Raw genomic sequence first — 24,350 nt, 5'->3', positions numbered from 1 at the left:
AGACTTTTGAACTTGGTTACAAGGAGGTCATTGGTGACCTTAGAAACTGTAGTTTCAATGGAGTGAAGGTATCCAAAGCCTGACTGCAGTGGGGTCCAGAAGGGGAAATGAAGGCAGGGATTTTATATGACTCATGCTAGGAATCTGAAAAAGGGGAGTAGGCGGTGGGATGATAGCTGGACAGGGCTGTAATATTGAGAGGGTGTTTTTAGTATATAGGAAACTTGAGCATGTTTGAAGACAGAAGGGAAGGAATCGACAGTGAGAGATTGAAAATAACAGGTAGGTGGGGGAAGAGAGTAGGAGCAAGTGATTTTAGGAGGCAAGAGGAGTTAGGGTTGGTGGTGCAGATAGAGAGGGTGAATTTAAAGAGTAGGGTGGAGACCTTTTGAGAAACAGCTAGAAAGCAGGAGAAAGGCTAGGGGGCACCAGTGGAGTGGTGAGGGGGTGATGGGGTGACTGGGGGGCTTCCACCTGATGGTTTCAATTTTGCCAAAAAAACAGTTGATGAGGTTACCAGGGTTTAGGGAGGGAAGCAGCAGGGAGACTGGAGCTTTGGGAGGGAGTTGATGGTTTGGAGAAGCTGGAGGGAGCTGTAGGCATGAAAGTTAACAAGGGAGGAATGAGATAGTAGTTGAGTGGAAAAGATGGCTGAGTTAGAGCAAGACAGAGTGAATTTGTAAGGGCAAAAGTCATTCTGGAACCTGGAGTACCAGATGCCTTCAGATTCATGGACAGAAGAGCAGAAGAAGCAAACTATGGGCTGGGCATTGGTGATGCGAGAGCAGTGAAGGAATAGGTCGGAAAGAGAGTTGAAATTAGTGGAGGGAGCAGAGTGTAGGGTGTCTATTTTTGAATCTAGTTATGTGAAGGCTGGCAGGGAGTCCAGCCAGGGAGGGGTGAGACAGTCTGGGAAACAGGAAAGAAAGGCACTTCTGTTATTCACTTCAAACCAGATTTTTCCGATTAGCTGATATAGAGATGTCAGAGGGACGTCTAATAAAAGTTCTGTGTTTTATTTGATCACTAAAGCAAGTCACTTATCTGCTAAAAATATACTTGGCTATCAGCTCCCTGAGGAGTACTTATATGAGAGAAGCATTTTCTATGAAGCTTCCTTTTCATAATTAGCTTTTTTCTTTTACTTCAATCGTATTTTATTTTAATCGTTGGTTCATAGTCTTTTCCTTCCTTATTGGACAGTTTCTTCTTATTATTATTTTCCTAAGGTTTGACTGGCAATCATCTTTGTGTCCCATCACTTTTGAGGTTGCTTGCCCAGTTTCTAGCACCTGGGTCCTAGTTCCCGTGGCTTTTTAAAGCCACACTAGGTGCACCTCGAATTTGCCCCAGTAGGCTTGCCATCAATCCATACCTAGTAGATTTGGAACCCCTAGAAAGCACAGGGTTCAGAGTTCAACTAGCCAGTCTTCTGCCCTACGGCTGACTTCTGAGGTTTAGGGGGAGGCCAAATGTCCCACTCCCTCCTAGGGAGAGTGAGTCTCTCTGATGCTGCAGGTTCCCCACGCACAGAACACTCAGGCATACGTTTTTTTACTTACAAACAGATAAAGTTTTCAACAGCAGCAGCACGTGTCACTTTCCTAAGTACTGCAAAGCATTGACAGGTGAATCTAAGTAGCATTTAACTCTCAGTAGATAAGTTACCAGTAAAGTTACGCTAGAGGAAGCAGCGTGGCCTAGTGGATAGAGCATGGGCCTGGGAGTCAAAAGGACCTGGGTTCTAATCCCAGCTCTGACACTTGTCTGCTGTGTGATCTTGGACGAGGCACTTCACTTCTCTGGGCCTCAGTTACCTTATCTGTAAAATAGGGATTAAGACTTAGAGCCTGGCGCATAGTAAGCACTTAAAAATGCCACAGTTATTATTATCACAAATGGACTCAAACTAGATCTGTGCTCTGATATTTGTTCCTAATTTACATCTAGGGGTTACCAGCCCCCAAAACTGCAGCTATACTTCCCTCAGCAGTGCTTCTGTGGGCCCATTCCCCACAAGTGTTAACCCTGCTGATCCCTAGCCTTCTTGGTGTACATCAGTCCCTCACCAGTTCCCTTCTGATGCCCCAGATGGAATCTTCTCCTTGTACTCAAGCTGGTGTCACCGGGTGAGTGATTGACAGCCTAATGCTATCCCTCTGGAAGACATCTTGAGGGGCAAGCAGTTTCTCTGTTCTTGAACTTTCTGGGTCTTTCCTCCTTTCTGTGTGCAGATCTAGTCCACCTCGAGCAGTGACATCTTGTCTTAATTTTCATCCAAACTGACTTTTGCTATTGAACTTGAAGAAGCAGCGTGGCCCAGTGGAAAGAGCATGAACCTGGGAGTCAGAAGACCTGTGTTTTAATTCCAGCTCCACCATGTACCTGCTGTATGACCTTGAGCAAGTCACTTCTTTGTGTCTCATTTCCCTCATTGGCCAAATGGGGATTCAATACCTGTTCTCCCTCTTACATAGACTGTGAGCCCCATGTCGGGCCTGACTATCTTATATCTACCCCAGCACTTAGTACAGTGCTTGGCACATAATAAGCACTTAACAAATATCACAATTATTATTAGTATCATTATTATTAGCATCATCGTTACTGAAGAGCAACCTCCTGCACCTGCATTTAGAATGAGAATGACATTGTGAGTGACTATATTTAAGACACAACAAGCATTAGCTCAGTTCATCACTCAAAGAAAATGACATTCAGAAGCTGAAATCTGCCTTCACTTGTGTTCAGGGATGACAAGCTTTCATTTTGAGCATCTGTTAATCAACAGCATTTACTGAGCACCTATTCTATGCAGACTACTGCACTGATCCCTGTCCTCAGAGCTTATAGTCTAGCTATGTATCTTGTTAGTGCTAAAGTATTAAGGTAAGTAAGATATGTACCGAAATGCTGCAGTAAGTTGTGAGTGCCCAAGTGTATAGCTGGCACAGAAGTGCCTCAGTGGTAATTGTTGGCAATATCATCGGTGGGGGGGACATAAATTAATTGGGGAAGGCCTCTTGGAGGAGATGTGACTTCAGAAAGGATTTTGAAGATGGGGAGATCTGTGAAGGGACAGATTTGGATGGGAATGGACTTTTAGGTAGGGGAAAGGGTGTGAGCAAGAGGTCAGGTGGAAGAGATGCGAACAAGACACGGTGAGTATAACTTGAGAGAGGAATGAAGAATGCAATCTGGGGTATAGTGGGAGAATAGAGTGGTTACATAGGGTTAGAGAGCTGATTTTAAAGTGTTTTAAAGCCAAGGACCAAGAGTTTCTACTTGATTTAGAGGGGAATGAGTAACCAGTGAAGGTTTTTTGACAAGTTTGGAGAAGTGTATTTTAGAAGTGTTTTAGAAAAATGATCGGGGAAGCAGAATGAAATATAGATTGGAGAGGAGACTAGAAGCAGAGAAACCAGTGATGATGCAGTAATTAAACTGACATATGTGAAGTGCCTGGATCATCATGATAGTCATTTGGATGGAGAGGAAAGGGCAGATCCAGGAAAAGTTGTGAAGGAAAAACTGACAGGATTTAGTGACAGACTGAAAATGGAGATTGAAAGAGAAGGAGAAAATAGTAACCCCAAGTTTGTGGGCTACAGATCTGGGTAGGATGAAGGTGGAGGAGAGGGTTGGGGAGGGAAGATAAAGAGCAGAGGCTGGAACTTTAAAGGGCCATAGATTTAAGGGGGCGGAAGTCTCCTCCCAGTGTTCCCTCCTCTAGAGTAGGTTTTAAAATGTCCGGCTAGCCCTGGGCCTTGATTTGGGATAGAAAAGCTCCATATTCAGCCCCAGAACTTGGCAGGGGCTCAAAAAAGAGCCCTGGGGAATTGAGGGAGAAGTAGTAATGGAGAGGTGAGACAGGGAGGGGAGAGAAGAATGTGAAGAAGGAAGGGGTGAAGGGGAGGAAGATGAGGGACCAGGGAAGAGAGAAGGGAAGGGAGAAACAGAGAGGAAGAAGGAAAGAAGTCAAGAAGGTAAGAGGAAGAGGGGGAGAAGGAACAGAGGAATATGTAGAAAGAAAGGAGGAAATGAGAAGGGTGGGGGGGAAGGGGATACAAAAGAGAGGGATTGTTTACCCTCTGCTCCTGCACTGTCTTGGTTATCTTCTGCCCCAAGCCAAATGGCAGTAACTGCAGCTTCTGACCCGCCAAACAAGCTAGCTGGGTAGGGGTCACTAGCGTTTTGAAGGTGGTAATGGAGGAAAATGACCCTGGGCTTAGAGGAGCGCCATAACTAACAGATCTGCAGACCAAATCCGGGCACCCACTTCTTCCCCAGTCACTTGTCTCAACCGCAGACTAGCCACCAAGATACAGGGGCAAGCGAGAGCAAGGCCCAAGCACCCCACCAGATTCCTAGGCTGGGCTAGGGAACCAGGGCCTGCCAGCACAGGACGATGAGTGAAGCCGACGTCTTGGCTGCACCTTTTGCCCCAAGGGGAAGTGTGTGTCAGCTGTGGCTGCCCACTCTGCCCAAAAGACTTGGGGGATGAAGCTCATAGCTTTGCTTCAGCACAGCCAAACCTTTGGAGGTTATGGTCCCTTTGGCCCTTGTGAAGCTGAGTACGGATCTACAGGTGGTGCCAGTTACTTTAGTAAGGGTTATGAAAGCTACCATATTTACTTAAATAATGGCCTCCAACCCATGATTCCCCACCCCCCACCACCACCCCTCCCAGCCTGATTTTTGAGGAGAAAATAAAAGATTCTTATTGTAATCAATCCTTTGCATTCACTGAGTGCTTACTGTGTGCAGAGAACTGTACTAAGTGCTTGGGAGAGTACAATATAACAGAGTTGGTAGACATGTTCCTTGCCCACATGTTACCTGTAAGCAATGGTATTGGGTCCTGTAGGGGTAGGAAGAAGAGAAGGGCCAGGATACCACGGTTACAGAATTGCCTCCGGAGGGAGGTTCTTCGCTGGATGGGCCAAGTCCGTGGAGGAAACGGAGAAGGGAGGGGAATTACATTAATTCACTGACGGCCTAGTGTATGCCACAGGGGTTAATATAAGTAAGAGATGCAGTCGTATCTTCCTCTTCCTTCTCCCCTCATTCCTTTTTTTTTCTTCTCTTTTTTTTTCTCCTGCTCCCCTTATTGCTAGACTTAATTTTTAGGTAGCCCTGCCTGCAAAGCAGCCCCTGTTTTGGGATTGTGGACTTTGCAAACAAGAGGGGCAATTATGCAAGAAAATACAGTATGTAGAGATCATGGTGCTTCTCCGTGCACTTCTCCCATTTTCTGATGTGCTACAAAGGACATATCTGCTCTGACAACACTGGGAGTTAAAGTCACATAGCAATTCTAGGAGATTGTGCTCTGTGATGTTTTTCAGGAACTGATCCAGATTAGGCTGAAATCTTGCCAGTGATGGAGAAGAATGAAATATGACAGTAGTTTCTGCAGTCCATTATCTCACCTTTTATCTGGAAAATGGGATAATGGTAGCATATTTGAGATCCTGGGGCATTATGCCAGTGCCCCATATGTTGAAAAAAAGCTTGTGGAAGTGTGGTTAAATTTATCGGGCATGCCAGCAGTTCCAGGTATTTTGTTATTTTTCATGTATCAGATTGCAGTGGTGACTTGCTCAGTAGTTGGGGCAAGAGTCATGCCTCCACATTTCTGGAGGTTTTCTGTGGTTGGTAAGGCCTCATTTCCAAAAGCGGTAAATGTTTAGGAAAACATTGAAGTGCTGTTGCTATCTTTCTCCTCGTTGTCTGTGATGAGGTTGGAGCCCTTTTCACTCTTCAGAGGTGTTTTGATGGAGTGTACTGGACCATATAGCTCGCCTAGATGGTGAAACCCTTGGGAGTCAGGAACTGCATAGGGTTCTGTGACCTCCCATTTGTCAGAATCATGGTTGTGAGGAGTCATTGAAGCCTTGCTTGCTTTTCTGTGAATAGTTTTTTCATCAAGCCAATCTTGCTGACTGACTAGCCCTATCCAGTGTCTTGTGACTACCTGGTAGACAGCATCTCAGAGGAATCCCCTTTGTTGTTCATATTAGAGCTTTTGATTGGAGTGCCTTCTTCCCCCAGAGCTGCTCTAACGGTGCTACAATAGAGATCATTGGAGAGCTCTTTGATTTTCAGGAGTACAACTTTGAGCCATCTTGGAGGCCAATTTTCAATGTACTTTTCTATCCCCTATTTTTCCTTCTGCATTGCCTATGCACTTGTCTGTACCCCTTAAGCATTTCGATTTCTCCCCTGCAGCACTTATATACAAATCCATCGGTAATGTATTTTAATGTCTGTCTCTGCTCTGTAAGCTCCTTGTGGGCAGGAATCTTGTCTACTAACTCTATTGTATTGTACTCTCCCAAGAGCTTAGTATAATAATAATAGTGATGATGATGGTGTTTGTTAAGCACTTACTATGTATCAAGCACTGTTCTAAGTGCTAGAGTAGATACAAGCTAATCAGGTTGACATAGTCCCTGTTCCACCTGGGGCTCACAGTCTTAATCCTCATTTTACAGATGAGGTAACTGAGGCAAAGAAAAGTGAAGTGACTTGCCCAAAGTCACAAAGCAGACAAGTGGTAGATCTGGGATTAGAACCCAGGTCCTTCTGACTCCCAGGCCCATGCTCTATCTACGAGGCCACACTTCCAAGTGCTCAATAAATGCCCTTGAGTGATTGCTGATTATCAGTAGAAACTTGAAGCATATCAGACATATTTATGGGTGTTAGCCTTGTGCATGTGACTTTTAAGTTATCCTCACTGACACATTTGAGACGATTTATTTTTCAACATTATAATGTAAGTGGCAATTATAATGGAGAATGACTCTTTTAGAATGATGGATGTTGACAGTCCAATCTTGTTGAACTGTGAACTGATAATTGGTCTGCTGAAGGCAACCAAGATCATTTACCAGCCTACACCTGGAAAACCCTACACACAACCAAGAATCTCCATCAATGGCAGAGTTGAATGACTTGCTGAATTCTGCTATCAAGGCAACGGTTTTTTTGCTGACACTAGACTAGTCAAGAAGGTAGAAAATTAAATCAAGACTGTGTCCTTTGGGATACTCAAATATAGAATGGCAAAAGGTTAAGAAAGACAACCTGAAGCTATACAGGGGAATTGTAGCATCATGTATGACTGACACCTGGACCTAAGAGAAGCCACATTCAACTTTTGGAACACTTCCACCAATGCTTTCTAGATGCAATACTTAATATTAAGAGGTAAGATAGGATCCTAGCCAACAAACAGTTGTCATGTCTGACATTCTGTGTGCCCATTAGGACTGGATTTACGTCAGACTCCGTATCTGACTTTTTGAATAGTTACCTTGTGTCGTCTACACGCCAAAGTCAACTTCAGATGTCAAGACAAGATCATAAACAGTGAAATACTGCAATGTAGTTAATCCACCAGGACCTAAAGAAATCTCACATAATGATTTCCCTGGGGGGACTTTGGTTATCCTTTTGTCATTTATTCTCCTAACAGCTGCTGTCCAGTGAGTTGAGTTGGGGAAACTAGACAGGAAAGATAGGAGAAACATTTTAAAAGCACAATGAAGCATAGCTTTGGATGATAGAATAGAAATGTGGGCAAGTGAGAAATCTCAGAAGTGGACAGACCAGTGTTGCAGGCAGAAATTAGAAATGGGAATACCATTTTAGAGCAATAATCTTGAAAGGATTCAAAACTAGGGCCAGGCACTAGAGGTACCAACAGCTCAGCCGGGAGCAATCTTTACATTCACTCAAGATTATCTGTTGGGCATTTGGGTACCGCTCCCCAAGATAGTGTAGCTTCTGGCTGTGGTAAGTGAAATTGTAATGAATATTTAATTATGATAAATGCAGTCAATGAGAGAGCCAGTACTGTGGTACTGAGAATGTGATTTAGTGGCAGTGGTAATGGACCAGAGAGCGTGTTCCAAATTTTTAATGTTCCAGTGCAAATTCCCAGTGCCTTAGTGACTCAGTGGCCGTGTTCCAAATCACCAGTATCTTCTGACATGATCAAGATTCTCACTTTCTCATTAATGATAAATTTCTCACAGTTTCTAACATTCCTGAGGTTGGAAGCACTAAGTAGTCAAGACCCTCAGTGTGCCAGTGAAGAGATATTTTGGTGCTTTTAAGTTTGGAGAAATTCAGCCTTTGAACACAGGGGGCCAATGTACTAGTGTATATCCAGTGTTTCCAGGCAAGCCATGTGGTGCTACAGTAATTGGCATTTTTCATTTATATTGCATTTTACATTGTCTTGAATAATGACAATCGAAGAATGGGTAGTTTTGGTTCACTGGAAATTGGCACCTTTTCCACCTGGCTCTAGATAGATAAAAAAAGTACAAAAACAAGCAAGTGTTCATCATCAAAGTCAAGTGGAATAAAGAAGTTATGCACTGAGTGTTAGTGAACAAGGCCACAGCCAGCGCTGGAAGCTTTAAAATGGTTAACAGGGCAGGGGATTTGTCTGCTAATTCTATTGTATCGTGCTCTCCCACGTGTTTAGTACAGTGCTCTGCAGATAATAAGCACTCAATAAATATGATTGACTGATTATAGGGAAGGAAGTAAGGACTACAAACCCCATGGTGCAAGTGGGCTAGTTCTTTTTAAAATCAGTGGTATTTTTTCAGTGCTTACTCTGTGCAGAGCACTGTACTAAGTGCTTGGGTGAGTACAGTGCAGATGGTAGACATGATCACTACCTTCAAGGAACTTGCAATATAGCAAAGGAAGCAGGCACTAAGATAAATTACAGGTAGGAGGAACCAACGGTGTTTTAAAATATGGACAGAAATGCTATAGGAAGTATGAGGGAGGGGGTCTTGTACCCCAAGTTCTTCTGTGACACTGAAATGCTGCAGTGGTAGTAAGGGGCAAAATAGGGTGGAGAGATGAGAGAGTAATCAGGGAAGACCTCCTGGAGGAGATGTGGTTGCAGAAGAGCCTTGAAGACGGAGAGAGTAGTGACTGCTTGTAACGAAGGAACTTGAGACAGAAGTGAAGGTGTGAGCAAGAGGTCAACGGTGAGAGAGCTGAGAATGAGACACAGTCAGGAGTTTGGTTTGGGAGGAGCCAATCAATCAATCAATCATATTTATTGAGCGCTTACTGTGTGCAGAGCACTGTACTAAGCGCTTGGGAAGTACAAGGTGGCAACATATAGAGACAGTCCCTACCCAACAGTGGGCTCACAATCTAAAAGTCATATGCAAAGCATATGAGCTGGGGTACTGTGGGAGATGAGACTAGATAAGTAGGAGGGACAGAGCTAATTGAGTTCCTTAAAACCAATGGTCAGGATTTTTGCTTGATGCAGAAAAGGTCGAAGATAGAAAAGACAAGTGCAACCATTGGAGGTTTCTGAGAAATACATAACAATCATTTATTTAATCCCCATCTAGACTATAAACTCCTGGTGGGCAGGGAGTTTGTCTACCAACTGTAATGCATTGTCCTCTCCCAAATGCTTAGTACAGTGCTTTGCACCCTGTACGTGCTCAATAAATTTCACTGATTGATTGAAGAGACGTGGGCGGAACGATCCAAATGATCCAGACAGCAGAGTGAAATGTGGATGGGAGAGGCTGGAGGCAGGGAGGTCAGCAGGAGGCCGATGTAGTGACCAAGTTGGGGTATGAAAAATGTTTGGATCAGCATGGTAGTGTCTGAATGGAGAGGAAGGGTAGGATTCTACAAATATTGTGAAGGAAGAACCAATATGATTTGGCAACTGACTGAATATGCAGGTTAAAAGAGAGTCTACATTTCCCAGAAGCTACTGGGACATTCTAGGTGAAAACTGATTACTCTTCCAATATTGGGAAAGCCCCATCTCCCCTATCCCCCTACCTTCCCTCGCCCCCAACAAAGACAGAAATAAGTTCTACTCAGGGAGAACTGGGAGCGGAGATTCAGTTTGGAGCTTTCTGTGGTGTGCTCTGCCAACCATCCTACCTACAACCCTGACTCCCAGCCAGAATAGATTCCATGTGGTAAAGTATTTCTTTCTGCTTAAGCCACAAATGAGGTATGAGGTAAGATGTAAAATTGAATATATGTATATATAGTATTGGAGATGGTAAAAATCCACATATGCCCCATAACACAACTGGATTATATTCTTTGAAAGTGTGATTGAATCAGGGGTGTTTTCTCATAGACTTGCATGTTATAAATTAGGATCCATTTTGAACCTTTGGAAAAACAATATAAAATATCGCTAGGGGCCATGTACTATAATGATAAATGTCCCTAAATCATTGCTTAATCTTTACCAAAGTAATTCAAAGTATAACATCACAAGAGTAAATACACAAAGAGGTGAAATAGGATTAGCAAATCTGCCAGGTTGGTCTCACCCCATCTGAAAGCTCTTCTGAAATCCCACCTTCTGTAGGGAGTTTTCCTCAATAAATTTTCTTGTCCCCAGTTCATATCTCCCCAGAGACAGGCCTGTTGTGGGGCAAACCAACTAGCACAACAAAAATTTATTTGTACGTATAAATCATGTATGAGTGTGTTGATCCCACATTGGTCTTTTCAGGTGCATTTGCAAGCATGGATAGGATCTCATGGTCAGTACTGTCATCATCAAATATGATGGACAGATATATATATATATATATATATAATATATGTATATATAGAGAGAGAGAACATTATTGACTCTTGAACCACTAAATGATGCTTATAGTAGTCCTGCAGTTATTTTCAAGAAGAACTGATTTGGTGTTCCAAACTTTTTATGATAAAGGTACCACAGATGTAGGTAGATCACTACTTCCAATGCTCAAAGATACACTAATGAACCAATGCAAGCATTTAGACTTAAATGGCTTTCACAATAATCTCTGGCAGTATTTGACACTTTGCTGACATTCTGTTACTTTTCACTTCATTGGTTAGCCATGAAAATAATTACCAGGTCATTAGCATAGACTTTTAAATGCAAACTTCAGAACATGTTTCACTAGAAAGTTGACTTTAGGCTATTGAGAAATGGTGATTTAGGCAGTAGCAGATTTTAGAATTTGCCCCCTCAACAACTTGGACTTGCTACTCCTGCCATCCTTGGACTGCACAATTGACTGGTCCCCTTCCTCTCTGGCATCCAGACCATTCGCACGTCTCCTTGGAGGTCTGCCAGCTGCCACTTCTCCCTCCTCCCTGCAGGCTTAGTGTGGCACAGGTCCCAGCTCTCTCTGGGGTTCAGGACCTACACTGCCAACCTCCCATCTCACCGGCTGCTAATTTGGGATAGCTATTGTTAGCCATAAATTATCATAGCCAGCCATAGTTATTGCTACCACCACAGCTCCTGATGGAGGTGGAAGAAACCCAGGACTTCCAGCTCTGTAGTGGCCTAAAAGTGGGGAAAGCATTTGTAGTTGTATTTGAAGATGAAGTCACTAATGGTGAAGTTTATATGTAGGTGCAAATATGGTTAAAAGGGCCGGCAGTCTTGATCACAACATGAGAACACAACAGTTGTCTCTTGTGCTGCTAATTGGTTTGTTGTTTGCAGCTCCTGGTGCTGTTTTCCTTTTGGTCTCATGGTCTTCTCAAAGCTTTGCTTGAAAAAAGCCACTCTTCTCCTGATTGCCTCACTTGCCTTAGCAGAAGCAGAAATGCATTTGATTTCTTGAGCTTTCCCATGTTTCTGCATGACCTTTGGGCTTCCATGATGTGTACAGGCCCAGTGGGAATGCTGAAAAATCATTGTGGTCATTGTGGGCGGCGAAGACTGTAACAGTTACCAAGACATCCATCTGATGACAGCAGAGCACTGGCATTATGTTGCTGTCATTTTGATATTAAATGCGTCCTGCACGGTAAAAGCACTACATAGCGTGCACTTAACTATGTGCAGCACCTCGCCCCAGCTAACTTCCTTGTCCCACTCTGTTCTCCAGTGGGAATTTGACTGGCAGGGATGAGGGAGTGCAGGTGGCCCTGCATAAACCACTAGCATCAATTCCTTCACACAGGTTCTTGATCTTGAAGGTTCAGAGTCGAGACCCATCCATTGTTCTCGAAGGGAGATTCTAACGTGATCATCCCAATTTAAACTGTTCTTGTGTCAGTACATCTGAAGGATGAGATTAATAACAGCCAGTCTGATCTTCCTTTAAAGGCACTAAGATATCACTGAGGAGAGGCAATTTGTCCATCATCTCTCAGATAAACTGCCCTTGCATCTGTTGGTATTTTTGCCTCCACAGTTGATTTGGGGGAATAAATTTCATATACTTACCACTTCCTATGTGAAGGAGCTTGTCCTTTTGTTTATCTTGAACCTATCACCATCAAGCTTCGAGGGATATTGTCTAGTCCTGAGGTCATGAGATTAAGTAAACGACAGTCCCTTGTTCACCCTATCCACAATTTCCATGCTTTTGTAGACCTCGGCCAGCTTTTTTTTTTTTCCAGACTCAAGTTTCAGGTTTTTTTCTATCAATCCACTTACCCATCCACTTGATCATTTTAGTTCCCATTCTCTGAATCTTTTCCGTTTTGGCCTTCCTAAAATGCACAGTGTGTTCCAGGTGCAGACATACCATGTTTATGGAGTGGCAAAACATGTTTTGTTTCCGATAACCTTCCTGATGGTGCTCAGCATTTTGTTGGCTTCTTCGGTTGCCACAGAACATTAAGCCGATTATTCGAAGCAACAGGGGTCGTTATCCACAAGGTCTCTTTCTCATGTCATTACTGATAACTTAGAATCCTTCATCATGTAGTTTAGATTATTTTTCCTCAGATGCATGACCTTATATTGAAGCTCAGCTGCCACCCCATTCAGCTTTTTGAGATCGTCCTACAATTTATTCCAACCAAGATGGTGTTTCACAACCTGAATGACTTTAATATCATTTGGGATTTCTCTATTCATATCTTATGAAAATGATTATTAGAACTGATCTGGGCCCTAGGGATCCTTATTTCTATATCTCTGCTATACTGCACTCTCCCAAGTGCTTAGTACAGTGTTCTGTGCACAGTAAGTGCTCGATAAATATGATTGACTGATGCCTCCATACTTGAGTTGGTTTTGAGGAAGGAGTTAAAAGTCTGAAACAACTGGCAAGGGCAGTGGGTGTGGGAGGCAATAAGGATGGAGAAATAATGTTGCCAGGTAGAGGAGTGGCATTGACCCTAGGCAGGGGAAGCATGGAAAGCCACATAAAGAGGAACCAATCCCTTTTAGAGCCTGTTAACCAGATAAACTGGTGCCAGTGGGGAGAGGGAGCATATGATAGCGATGAGATGAAGGTGTTGACTATTCAGATTAGAAGAGAATAAATGCCAGTACGCGCCCAGGTAAAACTGAAATGTTGTGAAGACTTTCTCCACACATAGCTCGAGTCTGGGGAAATATCAGCAATGCTGCATAATCGGATATGAGAATTGCCAATTCATCCTGGTTGGGAGCTGAAAACCCATCTTTTATTGTGTTATTTCTACTTCATCATCATCCTCAATTTGTATTCCTTGATCAAGTAACTGTCTGAGGAAAATTATTTTGATTTTATTTTTTTTCAGCCATCTTTTTCAGAAATTTTAAAAGTACACTGGGCTTTCTTACACAAGTATCCCTAGACCTGTACCCCAAGGCATATAGTTGCAGCTTCACCTCCAAGATTACAAAGTTACCCGTTTTTAGGGTCCTATAGGTTATCGGATATAAATGGTTTTTAGAATGAAAGATCACAGGTGATAAGTTTGAGGGAAGATTGGGATGGTCCCATACTTGTGGAAAAAGAGTATTTCAGAATCAAAACTAAGAATCTCTCGAAATCATTTTCCATTGGGAAGGACATAAACTGAAAATGTAAAGCCCCATCATAGAGTGTAGTTTGCCAAGCTCTTCTTTTTAACACTTTTACTGTTATACATGTGGATCCGTGAAAGTATATGAAATAATACAATAGAATGAATTGTGCTGAACTAAAAACAAAATCTCTGCCCCAAGTGGCTTGTAAATTGCATTTTATGTGCAGTACTAGGGAGTGGGGAGAATGTGCCTCCGAAAATAAACTACTGCTAATTGAGTGATTTCTTTTCTCTGTTTCTTCTGTAGCATTTATCCAGCAGACACAGTGTACAGCAGAGCACATCACAGGTAAGGTTTGGGAAAGTATGTGCAATTTCTTTGATATTGTCTCTTGAATTTAGCAAATGCGAGTACATATTCCATGTAGCATGGCCTTGGTGATAATTAGGAGTCCTAATATTAAAAGTATTTAGATGGTGAACCCATGTGGGACAGGAACTGTGTCCAATGTGGTTATTTTATATCTACCTCAGCACTTAGTACAGTGCTTGGCACATAGTAAGTGCTTAACAAGTTCCATAATCATTATTACAGTATTTATACTGTACTTTAGTTTCTCCACCTACAAAGAAAAAGGGATAAGAGCATTTGTTCAGGGATACTGTGAGAGTAAATATGCCTTTACAGTGCTCAGTAGCTGTACCCAAAGTAGATGCTCAGTAAATTCTGATAATGGCAAAACATGCTAAAGACACATATTGAAGTAATGATGAGATAATAAGATTGATTCTGCCAGACTTTCGAGGAGACATAAAATGAGCTCTGAAGGAGCCTACAGACTCAAGGTGTATTGAAACACCCCCAAATCACCATTCCATTCTAGTTTTAACACCTGTGCCCAGTGTTCATGAACTCATTCATTTGTCCTTAATTTATACGAGAGAATCAAGTTTATTTTATAGAAAAGTATATTAAGTCTTTTGTTGCAAAAGGTATTGCGTGAAACCAAGGAATGACTGGGTGAGGGACCTCAGATTTTTGTCAGAGAGGAATTTTTGCTGTCAACAGCAACTACCTCTCTAAGAGGTGAAACTGCAATTTGTGCCATACCCACTACTGATTCTGAACTCACTGGCCCTGCTATTACCTCCACTATCTCAATTTTCTGATAACCTGATTCAGCCTATCTGCTCCCTCCATTTGGGAATAAGCTTCAGTTCTCTCATCTGGCTATAAAAAAGCTTAGGTGAAGCCCAACAATAGTAATAATAGTAATTGTATTTATTAAGCACTCATTATGTACCAAGCACTGTACTAAGTGCTGGGAAAGATATAATCAGCCTGGATGCAGTCCCTGTCCCACATGGAGCTCATAGTCTAAGAAAGAGAGTGAATAGGTATTGAGTCCCTGTTTTGCAGATGAGAAGAGAAGTTAAGTGACTTGCCCAAAGTCACACAGCAGGCAAAGTGGTGGAGCTAGAATTAGCACCCAGGTCTCTGACACACAGGCCCATGCTCTTTCCATTAGGCCATGCTACTCCAGGCTTTGTCCTTTTCCCTTTGGATGATTCTGAAGCTGATTTAGCATGCTTATTACCATGATATTCCAACTTATAGATTCTGTTATTGATGAAAAAATACCCTTGTCAGGGATTCAGTGTAAACCCATGTATTTTTTTTGTTAGTTTCTGCTGAAAAACACACACAATTATAAAATATCAGAGTAGATGAGTGAGAGCATAGAGGTTAATAGGTGTTTTCCAAAAAAAGAGTATGATCAATTTTTGATTGCTGTTAGTAAAAGTTCAGAAATGATGAAGGGCTCCCATCTTGAACTGTATCACAGCTCTGAACAGCAAAAGAAAATTAGTAGAACACCCCAACTCAACCATGTAATTTAGCACAGACCAAGGGCCTGAGGCATATTATAAGCTGGAACTATAAATAAGAATTATAATAAAAATAGAAAATATGCCCTGCAGCCCTACAAGTCTTCAGTCAACAGTTGCTTCTTGCAATCAGGTGCCTCATGCCTATGACACTTGTACATCTGGGAAATGCTAATGAAATTTGCTCCTGGAGGAAGAAATCCTCAAAGGCTGATGGCTAGTTTGAAATTACCTACAAGGCTGTCCTCACTGTGCCCATAAAAGTTTCATTTCAATCATTGGTCAATCTTCCCAGAACAGCAGGTATTGTTTGTGTGTTACTCAAGGTTTCATTGCAGTCCTAAAGAGAGATAACACTTTAGTGTCAAGTTGGATTCCTGAGGCTGCACTTTGGCTATGTGGAGAGTAAAGCTCTGAAACTTCATCCTTTCATTTTCACTTGGCCTTTTACAAGTTTGGTGCCTCTAATTTGAAACTTGAATACGACAAGTGGCTGTTTTCCCTGTTAGGTGGATACGATGCGTCCGCGTCATGGGGAAGCTTGCCGGATGCCAGTTCCACACCATTTTTTCCTCAGTCTAAAGAGTTTCACCTATAATACCATTGGGGAAGATACAGATGTCTTCTTTTCCTTGTATGACATGCGAGAGAGCAAGCAGATCAGGTAAGTTGGTGTCAGTGGTCTGTTAACTATTTCAGCACATAAAACACTGGGAACCTCCAAGTACTGCATTTCTGGTTGACAGTTTGCGTGTCTAGGATGGAAGACAAGCTTGAATTGCTCATTCATTTTTCAATCAAATTTTTTTCTTTTGTTATGTACTTTTCCCCTATTTCTCCTTCCCCCCGCCTCAGTCGAGGCTATCCGATTCATTACAAATGCAGTTAGCATTGGTTGAAGTGAAGAAGTAGTTACTATAACAGCATGCAAAATCAGAAAGACCTGCCTGCTTCTCCACAGTAACTTTAATCCTTGCGTTCTGGCAGTAATTCTGAATTATACCATACTGTTTTATGCTTGTAGTTATTTAATTTTTGTTTTCTAGCTGTGTAGCACTTACATCCTGTGCTGTTTATCCTCTGGTGTACAGTCATGAATTGGTGAACTACCGACAAGATCTAAATTAATTTTTCACTCGCAAAAAAGCTTCAAACAAATAGCCTTCATATTTAGATTAGATGGATGTCAGCTAGGTACTTAATGGGAAGCACCACATACTTTTTAAACTAATAGTCAAAGAAACAGTGTGCCATGCAACCAAGGGACCCTTATCAAAATCTACAAATGGCATAGGCATATCCATCCTTCTTTCCACTGTGATGTTCATCCTGTCTGATATAATGATTAGGGAGTTTTGTGTCATAAATGACAGATGAGCCCCGTCCAGTCACGAAGCATGTCAGACCAAGAACCTGCACAAAGGAATTCTAGTGCTGATGGTTTGCATAGTGTCATTCACACTCTCATGTTCCCTCTGGGGCAGCAGGTGCACTAAGTGAGTAGTAGGTGGGGAGAAGTGTCTGGTACATTTTAACTAATCGATATAGAAAGTTGGGCCACAGGCTTTCTTCCACCATTGAGAATTAACATCCACAGGTGGATGTTAAATCGGTTCTACATTATTTTCCAGAAGCAATCTTCAGAAATCTCAGATTACTGAAAGCATACCGTGTACCATATTGAATACTTACTGGAATTGATTTGGCTGTCACATTTTTCTCATCAAGAGAACTGCTTGAGATATTGTGTGTCAAATAAAGGTAGTCTTTAGTTTTTGAATGCAACTACAGCATTCATGCCAGTGTCACCTTTCTACTGAAGTGTCAGCAACGAGAGCAAAGTAGAGTGAAAACTCAACCTTTCTTCCCTTTAAAATCACTGCAGCAGGATGCCTACATGAAAGTGGAAGCTGTGATTTTTCGATGCCAGTTTCCAATGCGCCGTTCATAAACCATTCTCTGGGCTTTGATTAAATCATGGCTTGGCCCTTGGACAGGGATTTTGAGCATTTGCTGAGGGCGTCTTGTACCTTTGGGGTTGGATCCGTTCAGTGCATTTTGACAAATGAGATTTAGAGTTGCCCAAAGTTGGGAAAACCGAGTTTAAAGCTTTTTGGTTATATTTTGAAAAGGTCCTTGTGCCACGGATGATAGGGTAGAAGCATTTTCCAAACACACTTTACAGCAATCCAGTATATAATAAATATCCGGGTTTGGTACAGTACTTTGAAGTCCTAATAGGAAGCTCATAAAAATAAGTAGAAATGGAAGCCACAATTTATAATTTAACAAATAATGAAATCCTCTGTTGAGGAAAAACATGCATTTGACTTGTTTTAACACCCTCTTAGCAGCAAAATATTGAGTATCCTATTCATGGATTTTCTTCCTCCTTTTTCTCATATTGCTTTGTCTATACCTGTTTCTGAAATGTCTCCCATGCTGCTTGGGCTCTTGGCAGCAGATCTATCTGCCGTAGCTGGTGTAAAGAAGTAATAAACATCAGGACTGATAGGGGAAATGGGGAGAGAAGAGGACCATTGGTGTTTCACTAAAATTGACAAGATTCTGCTTATCTAGCATGGTGGAAGAAAGATTGCTAAATACCCTGCCTTCCTGGCAGATTTTTTTAGTTCCTCACGTGGTCACGTGGATTATAGCCTCTGAGGAGTCTGTGCATTTTATCTCTCCTCCTAAAAGGCGTAAGAAGGTGTATAAGTGGTAGAGTGAAGTACAAATGGGTGTCAAGGGAATACAGCAGGATTGATATAAAGAACCCCTTCTGGTGTTGGGGAAATATTCTATCTCTAATGTACCTTAAGACTGCTCTAGCCTGATCCTCAAAAACAATGTCCAAAGTAATTATTTTAAATCTGTCTTCTGACACTAGGGCTATTCAGAAGAAGCATAAGATTCAAGCCAGTGCCCTTCCCCATTGCCCAGTAGAGAGTCATTAGCAAACAAATGAATAGCTGATACTAGCTGATGGCCCAAAGGGAGCTAGCCAGGAAAAATAAACCAAAATTCATTGCATGCTGTTATTCATTGCATTGAACGATCTAGCCGTTCTCCCTGTCTCGGAAGCTTGTGACTTGGGGATGGTGTCTCTGACATTCAGTAATAATAATAATAATAATAACTGGGGTATTTCTTAAGCATTTCCTATGTTCCAAAAACTGTACTGAGCTCTGAGGTACATACAAGATAATCAGGTCCCACATGGGGCTCACAGTCTAAGTAGGTGGTAGAACAGGTAGTGAATCCCTCTTTTGTAGATGAGGGAACTGAGGCACAGAGAAGTTGTGACTTAATAATAATAGTAATTGTAGTATTTGTTAAGCACTTTCTACGTGCCAGGCACTGTACTCAGCGCTGGGGTAGATACAAGGAAATCGGGTTGGACACAATCCCTGTCCCGCAAGGGGCTCACAGTCTTAATCCCCATTTTACAGATAACTGAGGCACAGAGAAGTCAAGTGACTTGCCCAAGGCCACACAGCAGGCATGTGGCTGAGCCAGGATCAGATCCCATGACCTTCTGACTTCCAGGCCCGTGCTCTATCCACTGCGGCATGCTGCTTCCCCATTTTACAGATGGGGCAATTGAGGTACAGAGAAGTGAAGTGACTTTCCCAAGGTCACACAGCAGTCATGTGGCAGGGCCAGGATTAAAACCCAGATCCTCTGATTTCTGAGCCAGGGCTCTTTCCACTAGGCCTTGCTTACCTCCCAAACCTAGTTTGTCCCCAAGTGTTGTTGGTTTTTCTTGTACTAATATGTTATGGATCCACCCCTTCCTCTTCATCTGAAGTACCACTACCCTGGTTCAAGCATCTTCACCTCGTTGTTGGTTTACTGGAACAACTTCTGAACTAATCTGCCTGTCTCCAGTCTCTCTTCCCTTCAATCCATCTTATATTCAGCTGCCATCAAAAGATCTTCAAACACCATGTAGAGGTGGTAATGCTGTTTCCTTCATTTTTCTTGTGGCTGATGTGCAGCCCTGCAACAGAGTGGGCTAAAGACACATTGCAATTCTGGAAGTTCAGTGATGACAATAACATTTTTTAAGCCCTAACACTATATTAAGCAGACTTTGATCACCACCACATGCATGTACAACCGTTTCTTCAAACATGGCATCACATTCAATCCAAATAGACACACCTTGTCTAGGAAGAATGCTCCCCAATTCCCCTAACAGCATTCTTATCTAAAGACCTTGGTGAAAACATACATCATGGAAAAGCTGAGCTGAGTGTATTTCATGCCCTCAGAAGATGGTCTAAGGCTTTCTATTATTGTAAGTAAATGTTCATTTGCCTTTTCTATTGCTATCTGTTTTTCTAAACAGTGACAGGGATTTTCATGTGTGAGGAAACTGTTTTGATTGATAATTCCATGGAGCGCTCCTCGCTTTTCAATGTGTCTATTACTCAATTCCCCTTTTGAAGAAATATTTTCTTAAGAAGCTCTTGAGTTTTGCAGAGACTATTGCTAAAATCTCACTCCTTGAACAATTTTTTAAAAAGTCATATTTTGAATTCCTTATTTTCTTCATAGAAGACACTTGCATTTGATGTCTATTTTAGCACTTGAGAGCACTTAAGATATCTATTCCCCGACTAGGCATTGCAATTTATATGGCCCTACACTTTCCAGAATCAGCATGGCTTAGTGAAAAGAGCCTGGGCCTGGGAATCAGAGGATCTGGGTTCTAATGCCAGCTCTGCCACTTGCCTGCTGTGTGACCTTGGGCGAGTCAATCAATCAAATTTATTGAATGCTTACTGTTTGCAGAGCACTTTACTAAGAACTTGGGAAAGTACATTGACACTTAACTCCTCTGTGCCTGTTTCCTCCTCTGTAAAATTGGGATTCAATGACTGATCTGCCTCCTATTTAGACTGTGAGCCCCATGTAGGAAGGAACTGTGTCTGACCTGAATAACTTGTATTTACCCCGGCTTGGAACAGTGCGTGGCGTGTAGTAAGTGCTTAACATGTACCATAATAATCATGGATAAGGAGAGGCCCAATTTGACTTATCTAGACATTCACATCAGCTTTGTATTTCAGAGTACATCTCTTAACTTGCCAAATATAATTGTTAAGCCACCATTATCTTAAAGAGACGTATTTTGGAAAAGCCCTAGAAAACCAGTGGGATTTTGTACACTGAATGTTTACTTTTGGATGCAACTTGGGCATATGTTTAAACTGTAGATGGGTTTCATTTAAAATTAGCTAGTTACTTTCTTTGAAGGGTGCAAGTGGCTCATTGCAGCCACAATCAAAGCACTTCTTAAAAAGGCAAATAACGTTAACAGTATTTTTTCCGAGGTAATAACTTTTTCTGTAGAGTTGCTCTTCATTTGCTCTTGATTTAACAACTCCATCTCTTTTGCTCTTTTTAGTTCATGTCAGTTTTTCATCTAAACTGACACAAATCTTCTGTGGAGACCTAAAAAAAAATTCCAAATAGAAGCAAGCTTCTCTGTGGTAACCAGATTATATAATCATAGAGGTAGAAAGTGCTGGAATAAGTTGGAGCATAGGCATGGAAATCCCCAAGGTGTTGATGCAGTTTCCCTGTTGTGTGATGCAAAGTGGCTGGAGCAGTGTCAGGGTCAGTCAGTCAGTTGTATCTATTGAGCACTTACTGTTTGCAGAGTACTGTACTAAGTGATTGGTAGAGTACAATGTAACAGTCACATTCCCTGCCCACAATTAGTTTACAGTCTAGAGGAGGAGACAGACATTAATGTAAATAAATTACCAATATGTACATAAGTGCTATGGGGCTGGGAGAGATGATGAATAAAGGGAACAAGTCAAGGCAATACAGAAGGGAGTTGAAGAAAAGGAAAAGGACTTAGGGAAGGCCTATTGGAGGAGATATGCCTTCAATAAGTCTTGGGCATGGGGCAGAGGAGATTAATTGTCCGTCGGATATGAGGAGGGAGAATATTCCAGGCCAGAGACGGGATGTGGGTGAGAGGTAGGTGGCGAGATAGACGAGGTTGAGGTACAGTGAAAAAGTTAGCATTAGAGGAGTGAAATTTGCGGCCTGGGTTATAGTAGGCGAGTAGCAAAGTGAGGTAGGAGGGAGTAAGGTGATTGAGTGCTACAGTGATGGAAAAGTGAAGAGGAGGACAGAATTTGGGTGGGAAGTTAAGATAAGGGTCAGGCTGCAGTGCCCCACCAGTGCCATCTGCTCCTACAGTAAGCTCAGCGTGACTCTGAGTGGGGCCTGGCCTGGGAGTCAGAAGGTCATGGGTTCTAATCCCGACTGCCACTTGCCTGCTGTGTGACCTTGGGCAAGTCACTTAACTTCTCTGGACCTCAGTTACCTCATCTGTCAAATGGGGATTGAGGCCGTGAGAACTCACGTGGGACTGTGTCCAACCCGATTTGCTTGTATCCACCCCAGCGGTTAGTACAGTGCCTGGCACATAGTAAGTGCTTAAAATATACCACAATTATTATTATTATCCCCCCTCGGGTGGGAGCAGGGGAAGAAGCTAGCCCACCACCTTCTCTTGTCCAGTCATTCACTGGGCTGGCAGCACCAGGGAGGAGGTTGGACATGCGGCAGTGGCAGCCCTTGAGCCGTGCATCCTTTGCATTGGTAGCAGCAGTGGGTGGGCTGGGTGCCGGGCATGGAAACTCTCTGGCCCTGCTGCCCAAGCATTAGGTGAGGAAGTGGTAGGTGAGATTGAGACGATGATGCAGCAGGCGGGGTAAAAGTTAATTTATTGGGTACAGTAGGTACTTAACGCCTACCATGTATGGAGGACTAAATGAGACACTTGACAGAATGAGAATGACCCTCTCCTGAGAGTCCGTGTTTCCAACACCCCACTCTTCACTGCTGATGTTTTAAATATCTGGATATGCAGGGAAGAAAAAAATGTTTCTACTTTCACCCCTGGTGTGGGCAATTAAAATATAAATAGGTATTAAAGAAATGTTTTCTAACCTCTTTCAGAATCCACTCAGTGGAATGGAGATGATTGACTAATTAACAGGAAAATGCCCTTTCCTCCCTTCCAAGTATATAACCACAGCTAAGTTGCTTAGTAGCAGAGCTTTTTTTGTTTTTTGGGTTCTTTTAATGGTATTTGCTAAGTGCTTAGGTGACAGGCCTTAGAACAGGCATTGTTCTAAGCTCTGGGGTAGATACAAGATAATCAGGTTGGACACAGTCCCTGTCTCATGTGCGGCTCATTCATTCATTCAGTTGTATTTATTGAGTGCTTACTGTGTGCAGAGCACTGTACTAAGCTCTTGAGAAGTACAAATCAGCAACATATAGAGACGGTCCCTATCCAACAACAGGCTCAAAGTCTAGAAGGGGGAGACAGACAACAAAACAAGTAGGTGGGAGGGGGAATGTGGGTGAGAAGGCAGGCTATTAAAGAAAAGTGAGATTTCAAGGTGGTCAGTTTAGAAGCAGTTTGATTACTAGTAATGGTGCAATCCAGTGGTGAGTGGGTGAGGCGGGATGGAGTTGGAGTTCTGTGGAGGGGAGCGAGAGAAAGCAGGAGGCTAGGGAGTCATTAGGAACACTCACATAGATATTGAAGTCGCCAAGGATCAATGTTGGGGAAGACAAGGAGAGAAGGAAGATGAGAGTTATCAAATTGCTCCAAAAAGTGCAGGTGGTATGAAAATGGTCCTGCAGGATAAGTCTGACTCATCCCGCTTCCCCCTTTTGTGTTTTGGGAAGTGGGAGAAGATGAGACCCCTCCCCCTGCCCCCCTGCGATTGGGTTAGGATGATGTCAAGAATGAAGTCGGGAGGAAGGGAGGTTGCCCATGATGGAGTGGGGATTCTACAAGCTGCATCTTAGTGGGAAATTGAGCTGGGGGACTGGATGGCATGAGGAGTGGGTACAGGTTGGCTGGAAATGAGGTGATGAGGTGCAGTGCTGGGGATTGGTGATTTGGGGCAGCAATGAGAGGAGAATGGGGATGTAGTGATCAGAGGATTTGGGGAAGGGGGAGAGGGTGACAGGATCATGGTGATGTTCTGAGTCCTCAAGAACTGTAGCTTCTAGTCCCTGGACCTGAGTCCCAGTAGTCTAAAATTGAGGAGGCTTTGGGGCCAGACAGCATCTTCTCCCAATCAGTCTCAAATAGAAACTGTTTTGTAAGCACCCTAGTATCAGTCTTTACATCAACATCTGCTTGAGCCCTGTTGTTTTTGTTTTGTATAGGAAAATATCCGACATATACCAGAATTGTTCCCAACATCTGCCTTCTTCCAGTTAATGGCTCTCAAGCCCCTATCATTGATCATCATGATTTCAGCAATGGCTGAGTTTCCCTTACAACTGAGTCAGAAGAGTTTGATTGAGAAGTACCTGTAGGTTTTGTTTATACAGCCAAACTTCCGATACCTGGCAGCACACTTATATCTGCAAGAGATACTTCTAGACTGTGAGCCCACTGTTGGGTAGGGACCGTCTCTATATGTTGCCACCTTGTACTTCCCAAGTTCTTAGTACAGTGCTCTGCACACAGTAAGTGCTCAATAAATACGATTGAATTGAATACTTTAAAGCAAAAGAGAACTATACAACACATCAGTGCATGCTGACATATATAGGCAGAAGTTATTATTTATGTATATAATCTTATGTCAGCATGCACGCTGATGCGTAGGATAGTCCTTTTTAATTTT

At 42.6% G+C, this 24,350-nt stretch overlaps 1 protein-coding gene across 5 annotated transcripts in view; it reads left to right on the top strand.

Annotated features, from left to right (window-relative positions):
* Window positions 1-24,350, top strand: part of DOCK3 (dedicator of cytokinesis 3) — a 477,519-nt gene that overhangs the window by 241,538 nt on the left and 211,631 nt on the right. For all 5 annotated transcript variants that reach the window (XM_038770866.1, XM_038770865.1, XM_038770864.1 and 2 more), the window contains exons 8-9: window positions 14,081-14,122; window positions 16,173-16,327. In XM_038770866.1, the coding sequence (XP_038626794.1) occupies window positions 14,081-14,122; window positions 16,173-16,327 (197 nt within the window). The remainder of the gene's footprint in view (window positions 1-14,080; window positions 14,123-16,172; window positions 16,328-24,350) is intronic.

This window comes from Tachyglossus aculeatus, chromosome X2 (assembly GCF_015852505.1).
Source record: "Tachyglossus aculeatus isolate mTacAcu1 chromosome X2, mTacAcu1.pri, whole genome shotgun sequence".
NCBI lineage: Eukaryota > Metazoa > Chordata > Mammalia > Monotremata > Tachyglossidae > Tachyglossus > Tachyglossus aculeatus.
Note: the sequence above shows the minus strand (reverse complement) of the source record. Positions and strands in the feature narration are given on the sequence as shown.